Source organism: Xyrauchen texanus, chromosome 37, assembly GCF_025860055.1.
Source record: "Xyrauchen texanus isolate HMW12.3.18 chromosome 37, RBS_HiC_50CHRs, whole genome shotgun sequence".
Lineage (NCBI taxonomy): Eukaryota > Metazoa > Chordata > Actinopteri > Cypriniformes > Catostomidae > Xyrauchen > Xyrauchen texanus.
In genome coordinates this window covers 29692400-29718534 of record NC_068312.1, presented here as the reverse complement: position 1 = coordinate 29718534, position 26135 = coordinate 29692400, and the positions used below count along the sequence as shown (strand labels likewise).

General features: G+C 37.1%; 1 protein-coding gene across 2 annotated transcripts in view; it reads right to left on the bottom strand.

Annotated features, from left to right (window-relative positions):
- LOC127631045 (FAS-associated factor 1-like) overlaps nt 1–26135 on the bottom strand; it is a 104175-nt gene that overhangs the window by 77586 nt on the left and 454 nt on the right. For both annotated transcript variants that reach the window (XM_052108998.1, XM_052108999.1), the window contains exons 2-6: nt 25014–25082; nt 18100–18146; nt 9996–10249; nt 7806–7897; nt 7213–7304 (exon numbers count right to left, since the gene is read on the bottom strand). In XM_052108998.1, the coding sequence (XP_051964958.1) occupies nt 7213–7304; nt 7806–7897; nt 9996–10249; nt 18100–18146; nt 25014–25082 (554 nt within the window). The remainder of the gene's footprint in view (nt 1–7212; nt 7305–7805; nt 7898–9995; nt 10250–18099; nt 18147–25013; nt 25083–26135) is intronic.

Here is a 26135-nt window from a genome sequence, read left to right as displayed (position 1 = left end):
AGTGGTTAGCGCACTGCGCTATGAACCTGGCGACCTGAGTTCGATTCCCGTTCATAGCCAACACCAGTGACGATTATCTGAACCTGTCCCGGGCCTCCCTTAGGTCGACTCAGCCTAAAATGAGTACCTGGTGCGGTGTGTAAACATTGCCACTGGGGAGACAAAAGGCGGTCGGGCGTGGTGCTGGCCACCCACCCCCTCGTGGCTCGCTAACAGCACTTGCCCCTACAGTCTGTTAAGGCTAAATGGGGGATCTTTGTCTTTGTTGTGGGCATGTTTATGTGGTTTACGAGGACAATTTTTTAGGTTACAAACTGGTAATTATAAGGGTATTATGCTATAATCGTGGTTTATGAGGACATTTCTAGTGTCCCCATAATTGAAATAGCTTAAAAAACATATTAAACAATATTTTATTGAAACTTTAGTTTTTTTGTTAGGTTTAGGGGATAGAATCTATAGTTTGTACAGTATAAAAATCATTATGTCTATGGAAAGTCCTCATAATAATAGGTAGACCAACATCCGGAGGAACTCTTATCGATTAGGGATAAGTAGTGTAAACGTCCCACAAAAGGACAAGGGGGCTTGTTGTGCTGAAATGCTCAACTGTCATCCTAGGAGCACTGACACAAGAACAGGGTTTGAGGTTCATGGGAGCCATGCTGATGGGTTTAGAGGAGGGAAGGCCTCATCTGATGACAAACGATGGGGGTTAAGTAGCGCTTTGAGCAAACGCTCAGTCTGTGTTCGTGAATATGAATCAACAGCTTAGAGACGAGCCTGTCGGCTAATCAGGGTTCGAACGAAAGCAGCCAGGAAGAGGAGTGTGGGGAATTAATATGTAACGCGCACATTAATTATGCAACCGGCGCTTTAATCTCAGGAGCTTTGGACAAGCTTATGTTAACAGAGGGCCAAATTTACTGTAATGGCAGCTTATTTACACTGACTAAAACTGCGAAATCAATATGTAAATGTAATGTTTGTTGTAGCTAGCGATGAAGATTGAAGCGGTGGTCTAAGAGAGGAGGATGCATATGTGATGCTGTGGCGAGTGGAAAACACAGCTACGACAGAGTCATGAATACAGTTTATAAAGGAGGGGTTTCATTCGGTTCAAGACTGTCACCAAAAGTGAACATTTAGAGACATTTAGCATTTTGATACAATTCATTTAGATCAGGGGTGGGCAACTATTTTGGTAAAGGGGCCACATCGGGCTTTAAGTAGTGCATATGGGGCCACATTTTATTCCTTTTGAGATACAATGTTAAGCATTGATTTGGTTTTTGTATCTTTTAAGCCCTGTGACTAGTGAGACTATTCTGCAATTGCCTAAAGTATTGTATTGCTCTACAAAAGGTAGATACTTTTACATCAGGCATTAAAAAACTAAATAAGGCTGAGCTTATAAATTTATTTTACCATCTCTACTTCCCTGTTAATTAATTATTAAATGTAACAATCTCTACATCAGGGGTCTGTTTAAATAAATAAAAAAATTTAAATGTATAGAACTTTTAATGTTTGTCGCAAAGCGGGCGAGTTTACTTATTTTTTACATTACCCGTTTACATGCTAAAAGGATCATGATGCGGGTCTCCTCGATGGTTTGACTTTCAGCACTCAACTGAATAACACTGGCTGCATGACTATGATAAATAATTACTGCAAGAGTTAGATTAATATACAGGTGCGAAGGGACTTCAACATTTCTAAATTGCTCAAATAAAAAATGCATATACATATTAGTCTCTAGCTTGCTTTTGCTCACATGTCAATGATGCCGAGATCTACTTTTATATTTAATTTAATCGCTGAGAAGGTTTACCTGCAAAGTATCACCAAACATCACAAGCAGCCTCAAGAATGGACACAGAGTGTCTGTATAACACTTTTTCTTGAGCAGAATATTGCACAACAAAATCGCTTATTTGTTCAAAGGGGAAAGCAAGAGCTAGAAAGTGTGTACTCGCTTGCATGGTTGCCAGATTGCACAAAATAAGTATAACATTAGGCAGAATATTTCCAATTTGCGCAAGTATAATTCTCAAACAGGGGGTGTAGCGTCTCTTATCTAGCAACCCTGAGCATGTTAAACGCTTGTGGAGATGTGTTAGGTCCCAAGGCAAGTTAACTGAAATATCAAATGAAAAATAAAAAGACACTTTTACGATAAATGAGCCGCGGGCCACATTAAACTATGTGGAGGGCCTGATCCGGCCCGCATGTTGCCCATGTCTGATTTAGATTGACTAATGTGAATGACTACAGTTAAGGATGGGAAACATTTGTATTTAAAGATTAAATATGTTCTTCTTTTGATATCTCTGTTTTAGAATCTTAAAATCAAACATCTAAGCCTTTTTCAATGAATGTGTAAAATGTTTTGCTTATTATGTTTGCTAAATAAATATATAGTTCAGTAAGTACTGTTCACAACATTTGCTGAGATTTTCTTTCAAGCAAAATTCTAAATTGTATGCAAAGAAGAAATTAGAAAATTATAACTATACAACCCAAAAGATAACTGTTTGAATTTCAAAAATAGTCTAGTTAAACCAGATCATGTCCTTTCTCAGTAATCATTTTTTGTTTTGGAAAATATGGAATCCATTGTAAATATTATACCTCATACTTTCATTAACAAATATAACTAAAATACACAAAATGTAATGAATATTAAATATAATCTAAAAAGAATCAGTTTAAATTAAGATGTGAGCCAAGTTAAAAGAGAACTGAAAAGTTATTTTCTTCAGAGAGTTTAACTTTTCTTGAGTTGAGAAGGCCTAGTCTCTGAACATTTTGCAGATCTAGCGCATAAGATTCATCTGCAGGAGCTTAACCGGGTTCAGCCCTTTGTGGTCCCAAAAGCACCTGGAGATGACCCCCTAAACTCAACCTAAATGCTTTTCCACACCACAGGAGGTACCGGAAACAGAAAGTCACTGGCTGTTATAGACAGAAAATAATCCACTGTGTAAATGACGAGCAGATTGGTTTCATTCAGGGATAAGTCTGCAGACTCAGAACCTTGCAAAGAATGAGACTTTTTTTAAAGTCCTTACGCCTCGTTCCTCGAAAATGCAGGCATGTAATCTCAAACACATGGTACCAATCTCTGGATGTAATCTCATTCACACACAAAAAATTCCAAAACTATGCATGTGAATTGGGTTCAGAGCAAAGATGCCACAGAATGTGACAAAAACTACCTTGAAATTGAAAATGTGGTGGCTAAAAAATGCCCCTATAATGAATTGGTGATATCGGACATATATTTTAATAATCTAATTTATGCCAAAGTATACACACCATGGCATAAAATATATATTGTTAGAAAAATGGGGAGGATACTGCCCTTTAATACAAATTTTAAGTAGACTTCTATCACTACCACCACAACACAGAAAAAAATTATTCCACTCTTACCTCTTAATTTTATTTTCCTCATATGCTGCTTTTTCAAAGTGCTTTTCTTTTTTGTTGCATTGCCTGTTTTGAGCTGACAAGTTTAAGCACTAATTGCTATAAGTTTAAACTGTTTTTCCTTTCTAAACCTTACAAAACCAGCCGATTCCTTGGGCCCCCGAGTCCCACTGGAGATCAGATGCCGAAAATGAGAAATACAGAACGCGCACCGACTTATTTGCTCATTTGTATTTGAAATAGCAGAAGTTCAAATTAAAATAACCTTACACACACACATCTCCTGGAAGCAACAGAAATAGATTATTCGTTTTAAATTATTCATAAAGTTCCATTATTTATGCTGGAGATTAGTGGTTTGGATACCTCCACGAGAGATATAGAGAGATGAGCTTGGCTCATCACTGGATTTCTGTAACTACCTTGGATGGCGAGTCTGTCTTGAAAGCTCCAAAGACTGTGTCATATTTGCATTGAAAACAGAGAGAAGAAAATGAGGCAGGCAGCAGCGCAGTGTGAGGACGGGTTTGATTAATATGTTTGGATATGGTCTGCTGAGGTATGCTTTGCAGTAATTGCCTACAGTGGCTTTTATTTGTTGAGTATTGTCCCATTGTTCACTGCCTTCGTCCGGGCCACGGGGAGACTCCACACCAGACTTTTAATTTAAACTAAAATACAAGCGGAGAGAGTCAATCTTAAATACAGATGGTCTAAAAGTATGTAAACAGATTGTGACTGAAAATCTGGAACCTTTTGTGCAAAAATGGTCAATGCTCTATTGAATATTCTCAAATCATGCAGAAATAACACAGAACATCAGCTTTTGCAAATGTTGTGGAGTCCATGCCAGCTTGGGTGCGTGCTGTCACTAAGGGAAAAAGTGGACATACGACATTGTTTTGCAAAATTTCTAACTTTTGAATGTAATTTTCACTCAAATTGTTATGCTGATAATGTGATTTAAAATGGGGGTGAACTGTATTAGAAAAAATGCAATATTGAAGCATTTTCACAAGCGATCTCAGACTTTTGGGCTGCACTTACAGGATTAATATCAAATTAAATAGCTGTGTGGTCACTAATGTATGTACATTGGCTATTTGACAAATGCTTAGAACATGGCACATTCAAGCAGATCTTAGAACTAGAGCAATTTGTTTTAAAATAGCATTTTAGTCATGCAGTAATGTTGGTTACACTCCAATAAGGTTATATTTTTTAACAGTAGTTAACAAAATGAGCTAACGTGAACTAAAACTGTACAATACTTTTACAGCAAATATTAATCTTGTTAATTTTAACATATACGTACAATTGAATCATTAGTAACAATTATTGTTCATAGTTAGTTCATGATAATTAATGGATTTACTGATATTAACAAATCGACAATTATTGTCAAATGTTACCAAAATTTCCTTCTGTTAATTTGCTTTATAATTACCCATAAACACTGATAGACCAACTGTATTCTCTCCAGGTTTAAAATGTATTTATAGAAGCCTTTACAAAAAGCAGATGGGACAACAGCATCATCTGTAAGCAAAACTGGCCCTGTGAGAACACCAGTACAATAGGACAAAATCTGCTCACAGTTATTTATAAAGGTAGCTAACAGCTTGTCTGCTCACCCTCCTGGAAGCCCTCTTCTCACTGCACCAGGAGAGGACAATCACAGGCAACAATTGGGTCACACCTAACTAACACCGGCCCTCTCTTTCTCTCCTCTACTTTGACTTCTCAAAAATAGTTTCCGGGAGATAATTAGAGCCTGCCACCTATGACGAGCTCTAGTAGGTGCTGGATATTAGATATTGTGCCATTTAGAGAGAGAGATGACTAGGTGGTACTTCACCTGCCCGATAAGGAAAAAAAAAAATCAGAGCAGCTGTCAGAATCACTTTAAGATCTGAAATCAGGACAAATCACTATGAATGTGGTACACACTACTGCTCTACACAGGCAAGATTCAGTAATAACGCCAATACTGAAACTAAGAAAAATGGATTTTGATTGTCCAAACATATGTGTACATAAACACATATATGTAATGCATTTACATGATTCTGAGCATAATCAAGCCAACCCCATCTTTCACAGGATATATGTAGCATTGCAACTATAGAATAATATCAATATAGTTAATTTGAAAATACATTTATAATATTAACTGATGTGCATTCACGGGTGTGCATATATCGGCATATTTACAATGGCTTGGAATGTAGCTCATCCAATCAGATTTATTCAGAGTCAAGTCTGTTGTTTTTAATTCAGGTTATATAATGTGAAGCAGCGGTTTTTGCACTAATGCCAGACTTATTTATTTGTTATTAATAATTTTATCTTTACTCCAAATTTCAAATAAAACACAGAAAATAATCAAATTAGATGAAGCTCTACCCTACCCTCAATGTTTACATGTTATGTCACAGTAATGTGCATTTTTGGTGCAATCTCCACAAAGAAAGAGAAACAAAAAGACAAAATCTGACGTTCAAAGTACAATGTGAAATGCAACTGGACCAAATTAAATGCAGGCATCTGACAAGGTGCCAAATAACAGGAGAAATAAACGGTAAATATAAAGTGTTGACATGTTTTGGAGGGTACTGTTAACACAATGTTAGTTTACAGCCCATTAAGTCCTTCTCTCGAATGTTTTCACACACTAGAGTACAGTGTCCACACAAGATGACAGAGATGTCAGTTTAAAGCCAGCCATTTCCGCAGCATCATCATCACCACCACATCCCGACGGAGCTTACAGCAGTGCTAATCAACACATAATTACACACACAAACACATACCCATCAAAATTACACACATGCAGCCCTTTCTAATTGAAGTTACTTTAATTTATAACTTTTAAATCACACTGTCCCTAACTACTTGGGTGAAGATCAGCTATGCTTTTTTCTTGCTATTGTGATACAATATAGTGTATATCACCTCACAGGAAATCTAGTATTTTGGAACATAACGGCTATGCAATGTTTTTATTATTATACAGTACAGTATGATCCAAGAGATATCAGTAGTACAATGCCTCTATTTTGCTATTTAATACACATTTTTTACATTATAAAATGTATTATCAACATAACAATTAGAGTGAAAAGTTTAATTGGACACAAATTTGCTTACATATAAAAAGTAACCTAGATATTGCAGAATCTTTCATTTTACAAATGTTCTTTGTTTTACATATTTCAAATGTTTTTATTTTTTTCTGATTTAAACTAGATTTTGTATCAATCAATGTGGACTTTTGGATCCACTTCCTAAATTGCTGGTAGGATCAACTTTATGAACATTAATAAGCAAATAAATAAACACTTGCATTACAATCCAACTGTTTATGCAATGCTGGAGGCACAGATATCGAGACAAAAAGTGGACGCCACCTAGTGGTGAGTCAGTATCTTCTGAACCCTGTGATTGCGAGATCATCCAGCTCATCTAATTGGGATTTTGTGGTAGTGAGAACACTGGCAGTTAAAAAATAGCTGATGCCTATATATATATATATATATATATATATATATATATATATATGTATGTGTGTGTGTGTGTGTGTGTGTGTGTGTGTGTGTGTGTGTGTGTGTGTGTGTGAGAGTGTCAAAGAAACCGAAATAGGAGCCTTCAAAAGGTTGGTCTGCATCCTGTAACAAACACTGACTGTGAGACAGTGAAAATTATGCCTTGTAGTGGAGCAAAATGATAGCATACTGAACTCATGTGGCCTGTTCGTGTAATTGCACACAGATGTACCTGCTCTGGCTGGTGCTGGCTGAAGCCACAATATCAGGGGTGAGCACAAACAGGCTGTTGTTCTTGGGTAGGTGTAAACTCCTAAGAACCGTCTGAGGGAGCGAGAACCAGGGAAATCAGATGAAATGTCAAATATTTGTAAAGTTATTAGAAAAATATTAGGAAAGCATTCTAACAAACAAAAGCTATTAGTAAATGCATGAGGTATCATGAACTAACAATGAACAATATTTCACAGTATTTATGAAACTACTTGATTGATGAGAATTTATGAAAATACAATTGTACACCGCTAGTTCATAATGCATTAATTTGCTCACGTATACAGCTCTTTAATTTGAAAAATGCAAATGTTGAAATTAACATTAGCCAAGATAATAAGTAGAGTAAAAATATTGATCATTGTTAGTTTGTGTTAACTAAAGTACTGTTGAATTATGTAACTAAAATGAAGTATAGTAACCACTATAATTAATCACTATTGATAACCATTCATTTTCATACTTCACTAAGGTTGTGAAAAGAATTATTCTGAACACCTGGACCTGATAAGGGCTCCTGAAGTTTAAACAAAGGATTTCTGCACTACTTACACTGTCAGACACATCTCCACACTTCCAGCCTTTTAACTGCATTTTAGACACAGGCACCTGTAGCTCAGTCTCTAAAACCTGTTTAATTTCACCTGCAGAGAGAGAGAGAGAGAGAGAGAGAGAGAGAGAGAGATTAAAGGCTATCGGCGGTTCTATGCATGACCACAAGAGGGCAGGATATATCTAGTTTTGATTCGCTGTGTTTACGTTTATGTCACACAGTGGTACTCAATCATAGCCAGCTTATTTCACACAGTGGTACTCAATCATAGCCAGCTAAGAAACAAAGTTAGCAATTTATTTAGTTTGCAAATGCCACATTATAAAAACAATAACTTCTTCCATCGAACCTTTTTTGCATGTTGGAATATGTGTACTAGTAATACGTCCCAGGGAAAAACAACCTACAAAAACCTTTATAAAGAGGCCATCTTTTCACACCAAGCGCTTCTCCACTTTTTACACTTTTAAATATTTTTGTACGATTTTTCTGTGGATATAATGTACAGACATACATAAAATGTATAGCAATGATAATTAATGTTTCTTTGTTATTACAATTGACAAGCTAATCCAGCCTCTGTAGCACTTAAATAAGTACACATTTTAAAAACATATTTTCACATTTCTATCAAGAAGATAATAAACTACCTGTAATTGAAAACCAAACCTTAAAAGCAATACATTTGTACAAATATTTTAACACAAAATACAGTCAAACATCAAAACTTCTAAAATCTCTGACATCTGAATTTTTAAGATTAACACACTGCACAAATTAACCAATATGCAGACTTGGCTGGACCATTAAAAAAGGAAAAAGTTACAGCAGCGTTAAACCTTAAAAAAAGTTAAACATTTTTTACTGATTTTGTGTGGCTTACCGAGAGTGAGTTTATACTAATTAAGCTTGCATTTTGAGTTGTGCAGATTTTTCTGTGTATACTGTATTTATGTCATAACTTACAACTCGAAATTAAAGGTGTACTTTTTTAGTGTATTTACTGTCTTTACTGAGAGAGTGCTACACCCCTGCAGCAGAGTCCACAGAGCTCTTCCTGTTGACTTCTATGTGACATACAATTCAACTTTCATTCACAGAAATACAGTCGCAGACACAGCATGTGGTTCTGTGGCTTGTCATACCAAGAATCAAAACTTATATCTACATCTAGCATTTATCCCTTTTGGGGGGGGTTTGAAGATAGATATGATCTATGCCTCCAATAATTTAATATAAAAAAAAATAAAATAAATAAATGTTTTTTATAGCAAATGAACATTTTGAAAAAAGCCTAAAAAGATTTGAGAAGTGAGTCAGCATTGTGGGTAACAGTTGTACGGTCCATCCTACAAGATTATCTACTGCTCAGAGGGAAGTGTGCTTCTAAGAAACAACTGTGTGAATCACATGTCTTGCTTCTTCAAGAGCAGCATGTAGAATATACTTCTGTCTGCAGAGGGGGTGTGTCACTCTGATGCTGGTGATGTGTAGATGTTTCTGATGCTGAAACTCACATTTAACTTCTAAAAACGGCATATACTATAACTCCTGCATCATCTGTGCTACAGAAAGTGTTATTACTTTTCGAAGCAAAATGGTTATGATTTAATGATTAAATGGGCCACAAAAAAAAAAATAACATAGCCTTGAATTAAAAGAGGGACCCAAGGTATATCTAGGGACCAGAATATTATAGATACTTGTTGGTGGCTCTTTAGACATTGTAGCATTGTGGTAGTGAGCCGAGCATGAGCTCCCATTACATTTCTATTAGATAAAATAAGTGTAATTTTGCCAGTGTCGTCTCCTCTCTGGCACTGACTGTTCTTCCTGTCTCATACCAAAAGATTGCATGAATAATTGTTCATATTGTTTATATGCAATTACATTGATCATTCAGCAGATGTTTTTATTCAAAGCGACTTACAAATTAGGAACATCACAAGCAATTCATCATAAAAGAGTGCTTATATAGTTAAAGAAACATTCCAGGTTCAATACAAGTTATGGTAAGCTCAATCGACATTTGTGGCATAATATTGATTAACACCAAAATTAAGAAAAGAAGGGACGAGACTAAATACATTTTTGTGGTAGTGAACATGTTGCCACAAATGCTGTTGATTGAGCTTAACTTGTATGGAGGATGGAATATTCCTTTAATGTATCTTTAAAAGTGTGCTCACCGACAGTGCTGCCGTCCTCCAACACCACCTCAACAGAGCGCTGCCTGTACTCAACGTGGAAGTTGAGCATCCGCGGCTGCCGTTCCACGATGTGTCGAGAGGGCAGGATGGGGCATAAGGCAGGGCTGGAGGAGGACGGGGGTGAGGAAGATGATGATGCTGAGGAAAGCGGGGCTGAAGGCATTGGTGCTGTGACTTCCGTTTCACTGTGTGGCCTGTAGGGGCCAGTTTGAGATGCTTCACTGGACAAATTACTGCAGAGGACAGAAAACAAATGGAAGAAAATTAGGATTAACTTGGATAGCCTCAACCAATGGACTTTAAAATAACTGTATGAGTATACACCTCATATACAGTAAGGATGAGTGTCTTATCATTATAACTAATGTTTGAGGTTTAGATTTTCAATAAAGCAAGTTTTACATACTGGGTCACTGAAATGATAGAACATTTTGGAAACAGAGCAAATCAAATCAAGTGTTTACAGCACTGCTATTCACCTCTGCTAACTCTACAGTACCAGAAATTTGGTTTTCTGCAGTTGAAGTTTACTATTGAATGTGAATGTGATAAAAGTCTGGTTTTATTTAAATAAAACAAAGACAACATTGTCTGGATGCACACATAGAGTTGAAGTCAGAAGATTACATTCATTTAGGTTGAAGTCAATAAAACTATTTTTTTTTAATGTGAACACGGCTATGCATATTATAATTATTTTACTTTGTGATTATTTGTTACTGTTTCAGTTCATGATGTATAAAAATAAATTTGATTTTAATGCACTGAATATGTTTTCCCCTGGTGGTTGTTTATTACAATAAAGGCCACTACTTTGGGTGTCAAATGTTAATTTAATTTAACAGTTGAAGTCAGAAGTTTGCATACACTTAGGTTAAGTCATTTAAACATATTTTTTAACCACTCCACAGATTTCATATTTGCAAACTACAGATTTGGAAAGTCGTTTAGGACATCTACTTTGTGCATGACATGACTATTTTTTCCAACAATTGTTTACAGACAGATTGTTTCCATTTTAATTGACTATTTCATAATTCCAGTGGGTTAGAAGTTTACAAACACCAAGTTAACTGTGCATTTAAGCCGCTTGGAAAATTCCAATGATGTCAAACCTTTAGACAATTAGCTTGTGATAGGAGGTGTACTGAACTGGAGGTGTACCTGTGGATGTATTTTAAGGCCTACCTTCAAACTCCGTGCCCCTTTGCCTGACATCGTGGGAAAATCAAAAGAAATCACCCAAGACATAAAAAAAAATTGTGGACCTCCACAAGTCTGGTTCAACCTTGGGAGCAATTTGCAAATGTCTGAAGGTACCATGTGCATCTGTACAAACAATGGTACGCAAGTATAAACGCCATGCGACCACGCAGCCATCATACTGCTCAGGAAGAAGACGCATTCTGTCTCCTAGAGATGAAAATCAATGCCAGATGAAGTGCAAATCAATCCCAGAACAACAGCAATGGACCTTGAAAAAATGCTTGAGGAAACAGGTAAACAAGTTGCTTTATCTACAGTAAAACGAATCCTATATCGATATAACCTGAAAGGCTGCTCAGTAAGGAAGGCCACTGCTCCAAACCCACCACAAAAAAGCCAGACTACAGTTTGCAAGTGCACATGGGGACAAAGATCTTACTTTTTGGAGAAATGTCCTCTGGTCTGATGAAACAAAAATGTAACTGTTTGGCCATAATGACCAATGTTATGTTTCGAGGAAAAATGGTGAGGCTTACAAGATGAAGAACACCATCCCGATTCCCAAACGTGAAGAAAGGGGGTAGCGCCATTATGTTGTGGGGTGCTTTGCTGCAGGAGGGACTGGTGCACTTCACAAAACAGATGGCATCATGGGGAAGGAAAATTATGTTGATATATTGAAGCAACATCTCAAGACTTCAGCCAAGAAGTTAAAGCTTGGTCGCAAATGGGTATTCCAAATAGACAATGACCCAAAGCATACCTCCAAAGTTGAGGCAAAATTGCTTAAGGAAAATAAAGTCAAGGTATTGAAATGGCCATCACAAAGACCTGACCTTAATCTGATATTAATATGTGGGCAGATCTGAAAAAGTGTGTGCAAGCAAGGAGGCCTACAAACCTGCCTCAGTTACACCAGTTCTGTCTGGAGGAATGGGCCAAAATTCCAGCAACTTATTGTGAGAAGCTTGTGGAAGGCTACCCAAAACGTTTGACCCAAGTTAACAATTTAAAGGCAATGATACCAAATACTAACAAAGTGTATGTAAACTTTATATCCACTGGGAAGGTGAAGAAAGGAAAGCTGAAATAAATAATTCTCTCTACTATTATTCTGATATTTCACATTCTTAAAATGATGTAGTGATCCTAACTGACCTAAGACAGGGAATGTTTTCTACGATTAAATGTCAGGAAATATGAAAAACGGAGTTTAAATTTATTTGGCATAGTTGTATGTAAACTTCTGACTTCAACTGTAAATACACAGCATGACCAGTGTAGTCTATTTCACACATGACTGACTCTAATGAGCAAGTCCTTTTATTGAATCAGTCCAAATTACTCTCATCAGTCTGAATCACTTTCAGTAGTAAATATCAAATCTAACTGTCTAACCATAATATATTATTATGAAGGTAAATGGAACTTTACCTTCATAATAATATAACATCAACTTGGATAAACCCTTCAATACTGGTCACTTCATAGGGCAGATTTATCTCTGTATTTATTCTATAAGCTAATTCAAATTTTGGGTTTGACTCTTCTCTATTTGCATGTGCAAAGATTTTGATGAGTATGGTCATAAATGTCTAAGCATATAATAGCTGATTACATTAGGTTGTAAAAGATGTGTAATGAGAGGCATGTTTATCTGACTATTATAAATGGAAGCTAACATCCAAACTTCAGTAACGATTTTAAAGAAAAGTAGGGGGAAGGAGAAAAAGATAAAGGAAGGAAAAAAAATATTTGGTCCTCTACACAACTCTGTGCTATCCATAATTCAGGCATTGCTGCAATCCAAACAGTATCAGAGTCAATGTAAACAGCAATTTCTGGCATAATAATATGGGCTAGGTCAAAACAGACGCTTGATTGTCTGTCCCAAAGAAAATCACCCCTTTTTTTGCCCTGCTAAGGCAGAGGACACAAAACAGCTTTTTCTGGCACTTGCTCTCTCTCTGTCCCCCTCTCTCTCTCTCAGCGGCTGATGGCTGAATTCCCCCATGCCCCCGTGTTCCCCTGTGGCAGTAAATAATGTCTTTTCTCTGAGCAAAGGCGGGACAAAGGCTCCTCTCTTCTCCAGGGTCAGCACATATCGCTGTAAGAGCAGAAGCGGGGGGCCAGGCAGAGCACACAATGTCTGACTTTATACCACCTTATTACAATACCAAAAGGTTAAAGACGTTAAGCTCTGGGGGCATTCAAAAACTCGTTAGGCACAAAATGGAAAACCCAAACACTGGACAAATAAACGAAATGTCTGAAGAAAAAAAAAAGTCACTGCTCCAAACTAAATAACATCTATCGGAGGAAACAACCATATAATTTGTTTAAATTACTACAAATGTATAAAGTAAAAAAAAATAGAAATGATTGAAAAGAAATAATTAAATTCAATTAAAATAAAACAGTGAATGTCTCTTCAGAAGATTTCATTGTAATGTATAATGTAAAATTTACATGCAGGAAATCAACTCAAACTGCAGGCCACCAAGACATTCCTTGATTACAAGATATCCTTACATTACAGAGAGAGACATCAATGAGGGAAAAGATGTATGGACATACACCTTACAAGAGGAAAAACTACAAAAGGTAGCTCGGAAGAGCAAAGTTCTACTTTTGGATTAGAGAATCAAAAGTGCTCTACAAGCACACTACAACCTTTAATCCAAACTAAGTAATACAGAATAGACACAAATCGAAAGAGTTCAGTTAAGCATATATTACATAAAATTTGTGCAGCCTGCTTGATGACTCATTAAGCACAAATTTGTAGTTTTTTTTAAATGGTGGCTTATACAGTTAAATCTTTCATTAAAGGTGATTAAGAGTTTCCGATATTACAATACTCCAATCCTAACTCCAACAACTATAAGCCATTCATAGGTTAATTTGCCAAAACTGTGGTACTATCAAAACATTTATGTAATTTCAGGGTGGTACTATCTGTTTGTTCACCCAATGGAAGACGTGTCTGAGAAAGGATGAGTGTTTGAAAGCAGCCCATAGTGCTGCAGAAATTACACACTTCCCCTTTAATGATCTGTGCTTAAAGAAACTGATCAGGAAAGTTATTCTTCCTAAAATAAAAGACAAACACATGAAATGCTGATTCAGAAGAAAACAAGCAACATCTGCTAACCCTTCAAACCACTGCAGTTTCAGATGATAAAGCAGAGACACTTTAACGAATTTCAAATCAGGGGATTTGCGTCAGAAATGAAATGTCATTTAAATTTGGTGAGGCTTCCCATACGATGATTTCAGAGAGAAACTCCACATGGTGTGTCATTTATTTAGTTAAAATGGTCTTCACCCCACCTTCAAGGGATAGTTCACCCAAAACTGTAATTTCTGTCATTATTTATTCCAGTACTCATCAAGCACATGAGCATATGAGTTTCTTCTGTTGAACATAAAAGGAGCTATACAGGCAGCATGTTAAGGGCTGACATCCTTAGTCACCATTTACTTTCATTTAATGGAAACAATTCTCTTTTTGTTTGACAGAAGAAACTATTGTGGGTTTTGAACAACAAAACGGTGAAAAATATTTTTTTTATGGTGAAATATCCTTTTTTTAAAATCCCTTCACACTTGTGACACAACATTAAGATTATTCAAAAATCTAGTCATTCTTTCTTCTGCTGTGATATAGGGCAACGGTTACTACACATCTTTCAAGGGCAGAGCAGGAAAAGTGCAGTTCCACAGCCTGCGGCATCTTCAACCTCTTTTTAAACAATCTTGTGTTCTGTACACAATCTTCAACCGCTAAAGATCCTTCTTTTTTTCTCCCTTCTCTCATTTGGTATTCAGTCAAAAGTTATTCCACTGTGTGCATCTAGATGGCAGTCTACACACACGCTTGACTTGGCAGCAGAACACGGGCCTCCGGGTCCCACCGAGCAGAGATCCAGCTGGCGACGGGCGACTCAATGGAGGCACTTGAGAGAACAGTGCCATCCTACAGACTGTAGTATGGTGCCAGCCACCCAGAAAATGCACAGGCTGGAAGTCGCCATGCCAGGCTCCATTCATAATTACGTGCTTTTGAGAAAAACATGTCCTCATGTCCAAGCCCTTACATTCACACACCCTCCAAATAAACTGTCACACAGAGCACACAGTCTGAATATATTTATTCTTAAGACTCAGTGGCATTCATGAGCACTGACCGTTGAGGAAGGAGAAATGGACGGTGGACACAATGAATGCTCACAAATGCCTTTTGTTGCCAAAAGTTTCAATTCCTGTTATTGAGTCAGATTTTTTTTTTCTGGTTGTTGTTGTGTGTGCTTGAGTATTTATGTCCAATTTCTCTCTCTTTCAGGCCAGGGCAACAAAAGAAAAGCTCTATACAGCTAAATGAGTACTGTAACACTTTACAAACTCTCCAAGCCAGACAAACACACAACAAAAACAGTTTGTTTCATTTTCAATTGAGAGTGTCAACGGTTTTGAGCCCAACGCAGTGCCAAGGTGGTTGGCCCCTCTATATACATCCACAACCCAGTGCGCACAACAATGAAAGCTGTCAACTACTTTTCTTACCCTAAATGCAATTTGGTGTAGCTGGCAGAATTTAATTGGTTGATGGAATGCTGGAAAGCTTTACATTCTGCCTAAATACTCAGAATGAATGAGTTCACAGGGATCCAAAGCAGACCAAACTAAAGAAAACAAAAAGACACAGGAAAAAAGAAGAAATTCCATTGACGAAACAGTGGTGTGGTCATAAACACAGGAAATTCATTCATAATTTACTCATCCTCATGTCATTCCAAACCCATGTAACACAAAAGGAGAAGTTGAAACATGTAACGCAGAATGATCAGTTGCAGTCAACATTCGCTTTCATTGTATGGAAAAAGATGCAATAAAAGCGAATGATGACTGAAGTTAACATTCAGCTGCATCTCCCCAGAAAGAAAGTCATACTCATTTGGAAGAACATGAAGGTGATTAAATGATGACACAATTTTCATTTTTGGGTGAACTATCCCTTTAAACAGAATTTTTAAGAGCCCACAGTTGGCAATATCTGTGCTGCTGAGTCCAATATAAATCTCTTTGTAGGTTGTTCCCTCCATTAAAAAGGTTTTCAAACCACCGCTATGAAAACCCCTGTAGTAAACATGATCGTTTGAATTCCTGTGACACTCTTGTTGAAACAGTATAAAGGAAGTAATTGCTGGGGTGCAGACTGCCAGAGGGAAACGAGATGACAGCCCACTCTGCATTGCCAATTCACCGCAATTATTTCCTGCAACACACTTTAATCCCCCCCCCCCCATTCTTGTATTTTTTTCTTTCCTTCACATTGACAAAAAAAGTACCATGACTTTAGGATATGGTAAAATAGTGATGTAATGTTTTATGAACAAGTACCAGGTATACACCGATCAGCCACAGCATTAAAATCACCTGCCTAATATTGTGTAGGTCCCCTCGTGCTGCCAAATCAGCGTCAACCCGCATTTCCCAATAGCATTCTGAGATACTATTCTTCTCACCACAATTGCACAGAGCGGTTATCTGAGTTACCGTAGACTTTGTCAGTTCGAAACAGTCTGTCCATTCTCTGTAGCCCTCTCTCATCAAAACGACAATTTCTTCACAGATCTGCTGCTCACTGGATGTTTTTTTGTTTTTTGCACCATTCAGAGTAAAGTCTAGAGACTGTTGTGTGTGAAGCAGTTACAGAAATACTCAAACTAGCCCTTCTGGCACCAACAATCATGCCATTGTCCAAATCATTGAGATCAAATTTTTTTCCCCATTCTGATGGTTGATGTGAACATTAACTGAACCTCCTGACCCGTATCTGAATAATTGTATGCCCTGCTCTGCTGCCACATGATTGGCTGATTAGATAATCGCATGGATGATTGTTGGTGCTGAATTTGAAGGCCTGAACGATGTAACCCAATGAGTTTATAGGCGACTCCAAGGCCAAAGCTAAGTGTTTCAGTGAGAGGGCCAGAGACAGGGTGGAAAATTATAATTTATTAATAAACTATGAAAGTTTTGATGCAAAATGACTTCACTGACATTATCAATGGACCTCAGGGAAGATAATAATATTATTAAATAATTTCATGACCCCTTTAAGTGTTAGGTTGAAAAACGATCTTATGCTTTCAGAAGACATGGCAAATTATGCAAGAGATGCATGGACTACTTTGGGGTTCTTTTAACCTTTAAATTGAGAAACTGTTATCTGCTTTTGTTTAAAAAAAAAAAAAGAGATTTGTTGATCTCATTTTGTGTTGCACAAATGAGGGTAACAGTAAATGTATTATTTGACCATTTATTTGTTTTTGCTGCATCAGAAAATGAAAACTAATCACTATCAAATAATTTAATATGGTCTTAACAATATTAATTGAAAAAATATAAATACAATTCTTCATTACGATATTTCTAAAACACAGGATCCATTGGTTTGTTTACAGGTTCATCAGAGGTAAAGTGGAAGAGTTGTGATCTGTTATGACTAATCAAATGAGCAGACATGATAAGAGCTCTAACCAAAAACTATGAGCCGGGACACACGCTGCTCTGACATTTTCCCATCGATTCCTTAACATCCAGGGAACCAGCAGAAGCCACAGCTGGACCTGATTACAGCTTCAAGACGAATGCCCTTTTGAGAGGAGGCTAGTCTCATTTTACAGGGGCATGAAAACAGTAAATATCTCATTTAGCAGCAGAGTAATGTGTCATCTTACGGGTTTAGCTGTATATAGTCCCTTTCTGAACATGGGCTCTTGACAACCTTCAAGTCTGTGATAATTTTGGGTAGGGAAACCCTGAAGCAATGATTATGGGTTCATAAGAATCAACACATAATGTCAAATACCTTTGTATGATCCCATTTTCTTGTGGTATCACTCCATTGATGGCTGCCTACAGAGACATAAAGCACAAACACATGTAAACATCATATAAAGAGAACATACCACAGTAGTCACTACAATAAATAATAACTGTTGTCTTAAGTCACCACTACTACTATGTAGGAGTGGTGGTGGCGTAGAGGCTAAAGCACAGGGCTGTTAATCAGAAGGTCGTTGGTTCGAAACCCACGGCCACCACCATTGTGTCCTTGAGCAAGACACTTAACTCCAGGTTGCTCCGGGGGGATTGTCCCTGTAATAATTGCACTGTAAGTCGCTTAGGATACAAGCGTCTGCCAAAATGCATAAATGTAAATGTAAGTTAATATCATGTTTAAAAGTGAGAAGTTCACCTTTTGTAGTTCACTTATAAGGCCCACAATGTAACAATTAGCTTTTTTTAAAGAAGGTAATCCAAGTAGCCTCTCAGTTAATATGAGGTTATAAAATGTAGTGTATAATATTTCCAAGAATTGCAAAAATGCTGTTTTAGATAAAGAACAGTGTGTTACATTAAGCACCACTGCCGTTTCTGCTTGAGATTTTGTGTAAATTACCCAAATACATAGGGTTCATTTATTAGGATCATGTACTGCCATAAAGACATAGCTTGCCATTTTGACAGTTCTAATTCTCAATCCCACAGAATTCGCAACTTACTAATGCTGAATAGTGATAAATAACAGAGGTGCACTTCAAGACTAATCATATTTTTAAACCACAGAAGTCAGATATTCTGTTGTAAAACCCAAACATAATCTGTAAAAGCAAAATATATTTAATCCTCTCTCTCATTATACTAAAGTGGAATGCACAGAGATGGACATGATGTGTTTGTGTCTGTGTGTGCTGGTTTTTGGAGCCAGACTGTGTGATAAGAAGACTAACTCGTGGATAGAGATCTGACTGGAACACGGTCTGACTGAGCCAAACAACAAAGTGTTTGCAGAGATGTGCAAACACAATGCTTGCCATGTTCTACAACTTTTTCCACATCTATAAAGGCCATTGAAATTATATTTTGTCTTGTGTAGAGACAGGAACTGTTAACACTAGCAAAAAAAGGTATAAAACAACTAAACTATAAAACAACTATAAAACTTAAAGGAACAGTTCATCAAAACACTGTCATCATTTACCCATCTTCATTCTGTTCCAAACCCTATATGATTTTCTTTCTGCTATAGAAAAAAACATTTGATATAGCGGAGCATGTAAGTCTCAGTCAATGGCATTGCATAGGGGAAAGAATGCAATGAAAGTGAATTGTGATTAAGACAAATTTGCTGCCTAACAGCTACTTTTTTGTAACACAGAGGAAAGAAAGTCCTCTGACAGGTAAAGATAGTTTTGGAACATGAGGATTAGTAAATGATAACAGATTTTAAATTGTTATCACATATATCACATTCAGGGCCATGAGAGTTGAAGTACTGAGCACATCCTACACCTCATGAAAGATTTGCTCAGGTTCAATGCAGTGTTTGTGTGATCAAGTGTGTGTTACACATCCTAGCTTTAAGTTAGTTCAGCGTGGGGCAATCAAAACACTCACTGACTGTCCTGTCTTGACAAAGGGGATTTTTTTTTTTTACTCTATCAACCTTGCAACCCTGGCCAGGAACAGCGAGTCACAGCTGCACTTAACCACACCATGGACTAGAGCTTGATTTCTTTGAATGGCTGCCAGCAACCACCCCACCATCCTGCTAAATATAGTAAAACAGGCCGCTTTTAAGATAAAGTGTGACTATTGAGGGAAATCTGTCTGCAAAACTACAATTTCTTTCCTCTCTTTGAAACCTTTGCTTTGGATCTATCCTGGCACTGCATTATTTCTACCGCTATTACGGTCTGTAAATATGAGAAGGTTCAAACCATAAAATAGCAGACTTTTAAGGTGAGAACAGGTCACATGGGTGCCTCATACAAATTAGCACTATGGAAACTGCCAGAAAACTCCCCTTTTACCTTCACCCAACCAAACACATCTCTGCCAGAATCTGCCTTTTTCTGCAGTAAGACACCCGTCACAGTGGTATATTTTGTATGCTGCAAGAGGTGAAATGTGTGTGTGTCGGCGTACGAGAGGTGATATGTCACTATAAATCACCAGCTTTTAATACGAGGAATTCAATTCCACTTTCTACTCCATGTTTTTAAAGGGAGGGATGGGCTTTTCTAACAAAAAAACTAGATCCGTCTAAATTAACTGTTTGCTAGATAAGATTAGATATAAATAAAATTATCTATTAAAAGACACTGTATAAACTCTGCACAATAGGAGCAACTAACAAACCAATATTTATTCACAAGGCTGAATTATTTCTGTAAAGAACTAGAATCATACAATTCACCACCCACGAATCGGTAAACACATTTCTACCGTGGTACAACTAAATAATTAAACAAACGTTGGGCACTTTAAAAGTGTGGTAAATGTGCTCTCTGAAAAATAAATATCACCAAGTGGCTCAATATTGTCAGATATGAATCAATTAAATATATATATATTACTGCTGCATGATTAATCATATCGCAATCGCGATGTCAGCCTGTGCGATTATATGATGGCAAAATGCTACGATTACATTAAATAAGTGCATGTGTGGACGTGACAGCCCATTCTCTCTGAGAGCTGTTTGCCCATTTTCTACACCGCTAATAAAAAGATGACCAGTCAGTCTCAGTTTAGGGAGTGGCACGTGTGGTCATGTCATGCAAGTTTCTGGTGAAGATGGACACCGAGCAGACCGACACTGAACTGGTGGCCAGAAAAAAATAACACAGATCATAGCTTGGCGATACATCTTTATTTCATCCTTAATTAAAGTTCATATAATATGGGAGCGTGCCATGTAAATAAACACAAACTCCAAAACTGTCATTCTCTGTGCGGTCAGAGCCACTTCAACCAGTCGTGGAAGAGACCCAATCTGAGCGGGAGTCGAGACCGGGAGAGATTTAAAGTTCTGCCGGGTGATGCGCACTCTAACACAGAGATGCTCGTCTCTCACCCCCGCTGTCTGCAGCTTGCAACATGTAGCATCATTGATGAGATCATCATGATAAGATCAATCTAATAACCCTAAAATGACAACAACATTAAAAATGTGTGTGTGTGTGTGTGTGTGTATATGTGTGTGTGTGTGTGTGTGTATGTGTGTGTGTGTGTGTGTGTATATATATATATATATATATATATATATATATATATATATGTTTTGGATAGACAAGATTGACAAATGCTTATCAATAATACTCTTATGGCTAAAATGTTTACAGTGTTCCGTGGCTAAAATATCAATATGACTAAATGCTACTAAAATATGACTAAAATGTCAACAGTTTTCATTGACTAAAACTACATTAAAAAGCCCAGTAAGCCAAATAAAACAAAGCACAATTACAGATGCGTTTGCGAGTGTCACACCATATGACAAGTCTTCACAGAGATATAAAGAGACATGATGCACCGTTAGCAAAGTGGGATTTCAGAAAATAATCCACACACTGGACAAGAGGTACCAGCGATAAGTAGAACTTATAAGTAGAAAGAGTTTATACAAAGTACATGTTACATCCTGATTAAATGTCCCTGTTTGTTTGGACAATCTTATTTTCATAAAAATTTGTATGTTCTTATTTATTGTTCCATTTTATTTAGGTGTAATATTGAGAAAATAACAAGTTTGCAGTAATGCAAAGATGTTATTATTTAATTTTGTAAAAATATTTTAATTTGAAAACACTGCATTTATAGTTGTTGTTGTAGCTAGTTTGTATGTTTGAGTTGAGAAATACACATTTCAGCATTATCAATAATCTATTTGTGCATTTTCCTTGATAACCAAGCAAGTTGACTCATGTTACCATTTGTTTATTATATCGCAATCGCATATCGCAATATGACATTTTCCCCAAATCGTGCAGCCCTAATATATATATATATATATACACACACACACACACACACACAGAGTTGAATTAAGAAGTTTATATACACCTTGCACCAAATGCATTTATACACCAAATGCATTTAAACATCACAAGTCCTGAAATTTAATCGTAGGTCAGTTAGGATTACTACTTTATTTTAATAATGTGAAATAAATGTCAGAATAAACAGACAGAATTATTTATTTCAGCTTTTCTTTCATCACATTCCCAGTGGGTAAGAAGTTTATGTACACTTTGTTAGTATTAGCATTGTCTTTAAATTGTTTAACTTGGGTCAAATGTTTTGGGTAACCTTCCACAAGCTTCTCACAATATGTTGCTGGAATTTTGGCCCATTCCTCCCAGACAGAACTGGTGTAACTGAGGCATGTTTGTAGGTCTCCTTGCTCGCATATGCTTTTTCAGTTCAGCCAAAAATCTTGGCTGATTTCTTTTGATTTTCCCATGATGTCAAGCAAAGAGGCACGGAGTTTGAAGGTAGGCCTTAAAATACATCCACAAGTACACCTACAATTGACTCCAATTAGCCTATTGGAATCGAATTGGCTAATTTGCCTAAAGGCTTGGCACAGTTAACTTCAGACCCACTTGAATGTAAACTTCTGACCCACTGGAATTGTGATATAGTCAATGAAACAATCTGTTTGTAAACAATTGTTGGGAAAAATTACTCATGTCATGCACAAAGTATATGCACAAAACGACTTACAAAACTGTAGTTTGAAATCTGTGGAGTGGTTAAAAAATGTGTTTTAATGACTTCAACATAAGTGTATGTAAACTTCTGACTTCAACTGTATATATATATACAGTGGGTACGGAAAGTATTCAGACCCCATTACATTTTTCAAGTTCATCAAAAGCTAAAATCATTTAAGTTCATTTTTTTTCCTCATTATTGTACACACAGCACCCCATATTGACAGAAAAACACAGAATTGTTGACATTTTTGCACATTTATTAAAAAAGAAAAACTGAAATATCACATGGTCCTAAGTATTCAGACCCTTTGTTCAGTATTTAGTAGAAGCACCCTTTTGATCTAATACAGCCATGAGTCTTTTTGGGAAAGATGCAACAAGTTTTTCACATCTGGATTTGGGTATCCTCTGCCATTCCTCCTTGCAGATCCTCTCCAGTTCTAACAGGTTGGATGGTAAACGTTGGTGGACAGCCATTTTCAGGTCTCTCCAGAGATGCTCAATTGGGTTTAAGTCAGGGCTCTGGCTGGGCCATTCAAGAACAGTCACGGAGTTGTTGTGAAGCCACTCCTTCGTTATTTTAGCGGTGTGCTTAGGGTCATTGTCTTGTTGGAAGGTGAACCTTCGGCCCAGTCTGAGGTCCAGAGCACTCTGGAGAAGGTTTTCATCCAGGATATCCCTGTACTTGGCCGCATTCATCTTTCCCTCGATTGCAACCAGTCGTCCTGTCCCTGCAGCTGAAAACACCCCCACAGCATGATGCTGCCACCACCATGCTTCACTGTTGAGACTGTATTGGACAGGTGATGAGCAGTGCCTGGTTTTCTCCACTCATACCGCTTAGAATTAAGGCCAAAAAGTTCTATCTTGGTCTCATCAGACCAGAGAATCTTATTTATCACCATCTTGGAGTCCTTCAGGTGTTTTTTAGAAAACTCCATGTGGGCTTTCATGTATCTTGCACTGAGGAGAGGCTTCCGTCGGGCCACTCTGCCATAAAGCCCCGACTGGTGGATGGCTGCAGTGATGGTTGACTTACTACAACTTTCTCCCATCTCCCGGCTGCATCTCTGGAGCTCAGCCACAGTGATCTTTGGGTTCTTCTTTACCTCTCTCACCAAGGCTCTTCTCCCTTGATAGCTCAGTTTGGCCGGACGGCCAGCTCTAGGAAGGGTTCTGGTCGTCCCAAACGTCTTCCATTTAAGGATTATGGAGGCTACTGTGCTCTTATGAACCTTAAGGGCAGCAGAAATTTTTTTGTAACCTTGGCCAGATCTGTGCCTTGCCACAACTCTGTCTCTGAGCTCTTCAGGCAGTTCCTTTGACCTCATGATTCTCATTTGCTCTGACATGCACTGTGAGCTGTAAGGTCTTATATAGACAGGTGTGTGGCTTTCCTAATCAAGTCCAGTCAGTATAATCAAACACAGCTGGACTCAATTGAATGTGTAGAACCATCTCAAGGATGATCAGAAGAAATCGTCAGCACCTGAGTTAAATATATGAGTGTCACAGCAAAGGGTCTGAATACTTAGGACCATGTGATATTTCAGTTTTTCTTTTTTAATAAATGTGCAAAAATGTCAACAATTCTGTGTTTTTCTGTCAATATGGGGTGCTGTGTGTACAATAATGAGGAAAAAAATGAACTTAAATGATTTTAGCAAATGGCTGCAATATAACAAAGAGTGAAAAATTTAAGGGGTCTGAATACTTTCCGTACCCACTGTATATATCGGCTATCACTCACAAAATTGCTAATTTGCCTACCTTAGAGTGCTTTTACAAAATCAAACCAAAACTGTGCAAAAATTAAACCATTACATCCCTATTGTTTACCAAGAGTAGTGCACAGAAAAACAAGGCCTTACTACAGTTAGGCACAGAAGTAAAAATAAGAGTACAACAACCTAAAGGATTTTATAAATAAACATTTTCAAATTAAGGTGTAGCAGCTGTTAGTCAATGCAACTGGCCTATGAGAACGAGGGGACTAAATCTACAGAAATGTGCTAGAATGTTCTGTGAACAATAGTGCCATTCCATAGGGTGTTTGCTACACACAGTGTCTTTGTCTCCAATGCATCACCATCAGCCACAAACAGACAAAAAGCAGGAGAAATAATCATGCCCTTGTTAAAATGGTTTGTGGTTTAAACAAACCTTAGCCATGTGTTTTGCATTACAGATTTAATGTAAACTGAGTGCATCTTACCACCAAGTCCCAATTGTTCAGTTCTAGAAGTGTGATCGCCTCTGCAATATTGTCGATACCGGTACATGCCTGAAACAAAAGGAAAAATACAAATGGGTTCCAATTCAAACTAATAAAACACACATTTAGCAAAAAGACCAAAAACTGTATTGAAAGAATGATACTACAGAAACAGCCCCAAAGATAGATAAGTTACTCTCTAAATCATTCAAAACAATTTAATGGTATTTTTTTTTAGATTATAATATTTTATTGTGTGCCCTATAAATGGGTTATTACAGAAAATAATACAACTTAATTGTATCTATTAATATATTATCTATGCTAATCAAAGCTTTCTTTTATAAGAATCAGCTTTATTGTCAGGTATGCTTACACATACAACGAATTTGTCTTGGTGACAGGAGCTTCCAGTGCACAACAATACAATACAGCAAAAAAAAAATAACAAAAAATTAAAAAAATTAATAAAAAGGAAAAACTTTTTTTTTTAATAAAATACAAATAAATAGATATAGAGTAAGAATAAAAATTGGATAGAAAATAAAGTATATATAGAATACAAAATAAGACAAAAAAATAAAATATATGCACAAACATATATACATAGTGCTGGGGACAGCTAATTAAATTCGATTTTTAATAAAACCCTTAATTCTATAGTCATAAAGTAAGTAAAGCATTTAGTAAATATAGTCAACCCTCAATGTTTGGTAAATGCTATCTGACACTTTTCTGTTTTGTTAGCCTACTTCTTGAAGAGTTTTTTTCTCACAGCATATAAACCTAAACATCTTGTCCCAGTATTTTGACTCATATTTGAGACACAATGCAAACAAACTAAAAAAAACACGTGTTTTTGCTGAGTGTGACAGCTATGGCAGTGTAGAAAACAACCTCGGCCAGTGTAAACAAACCAGAAGAATCCGTGCGACATGGAAATAAACAAACTCAAACGGCACAGCAACCAACACTGCACGGTCATCTGACAGCTTCAGTTAAGTTAGTGGCCATTACAGGGTCACAAAATGAAAGAGGAAGCTTCATATGACAGTGTGCGCTTATTTGTGCTAGTCACAAATAAGCAGATGACGTTAAAATGTGTCCAGTCATGTGCTTTAT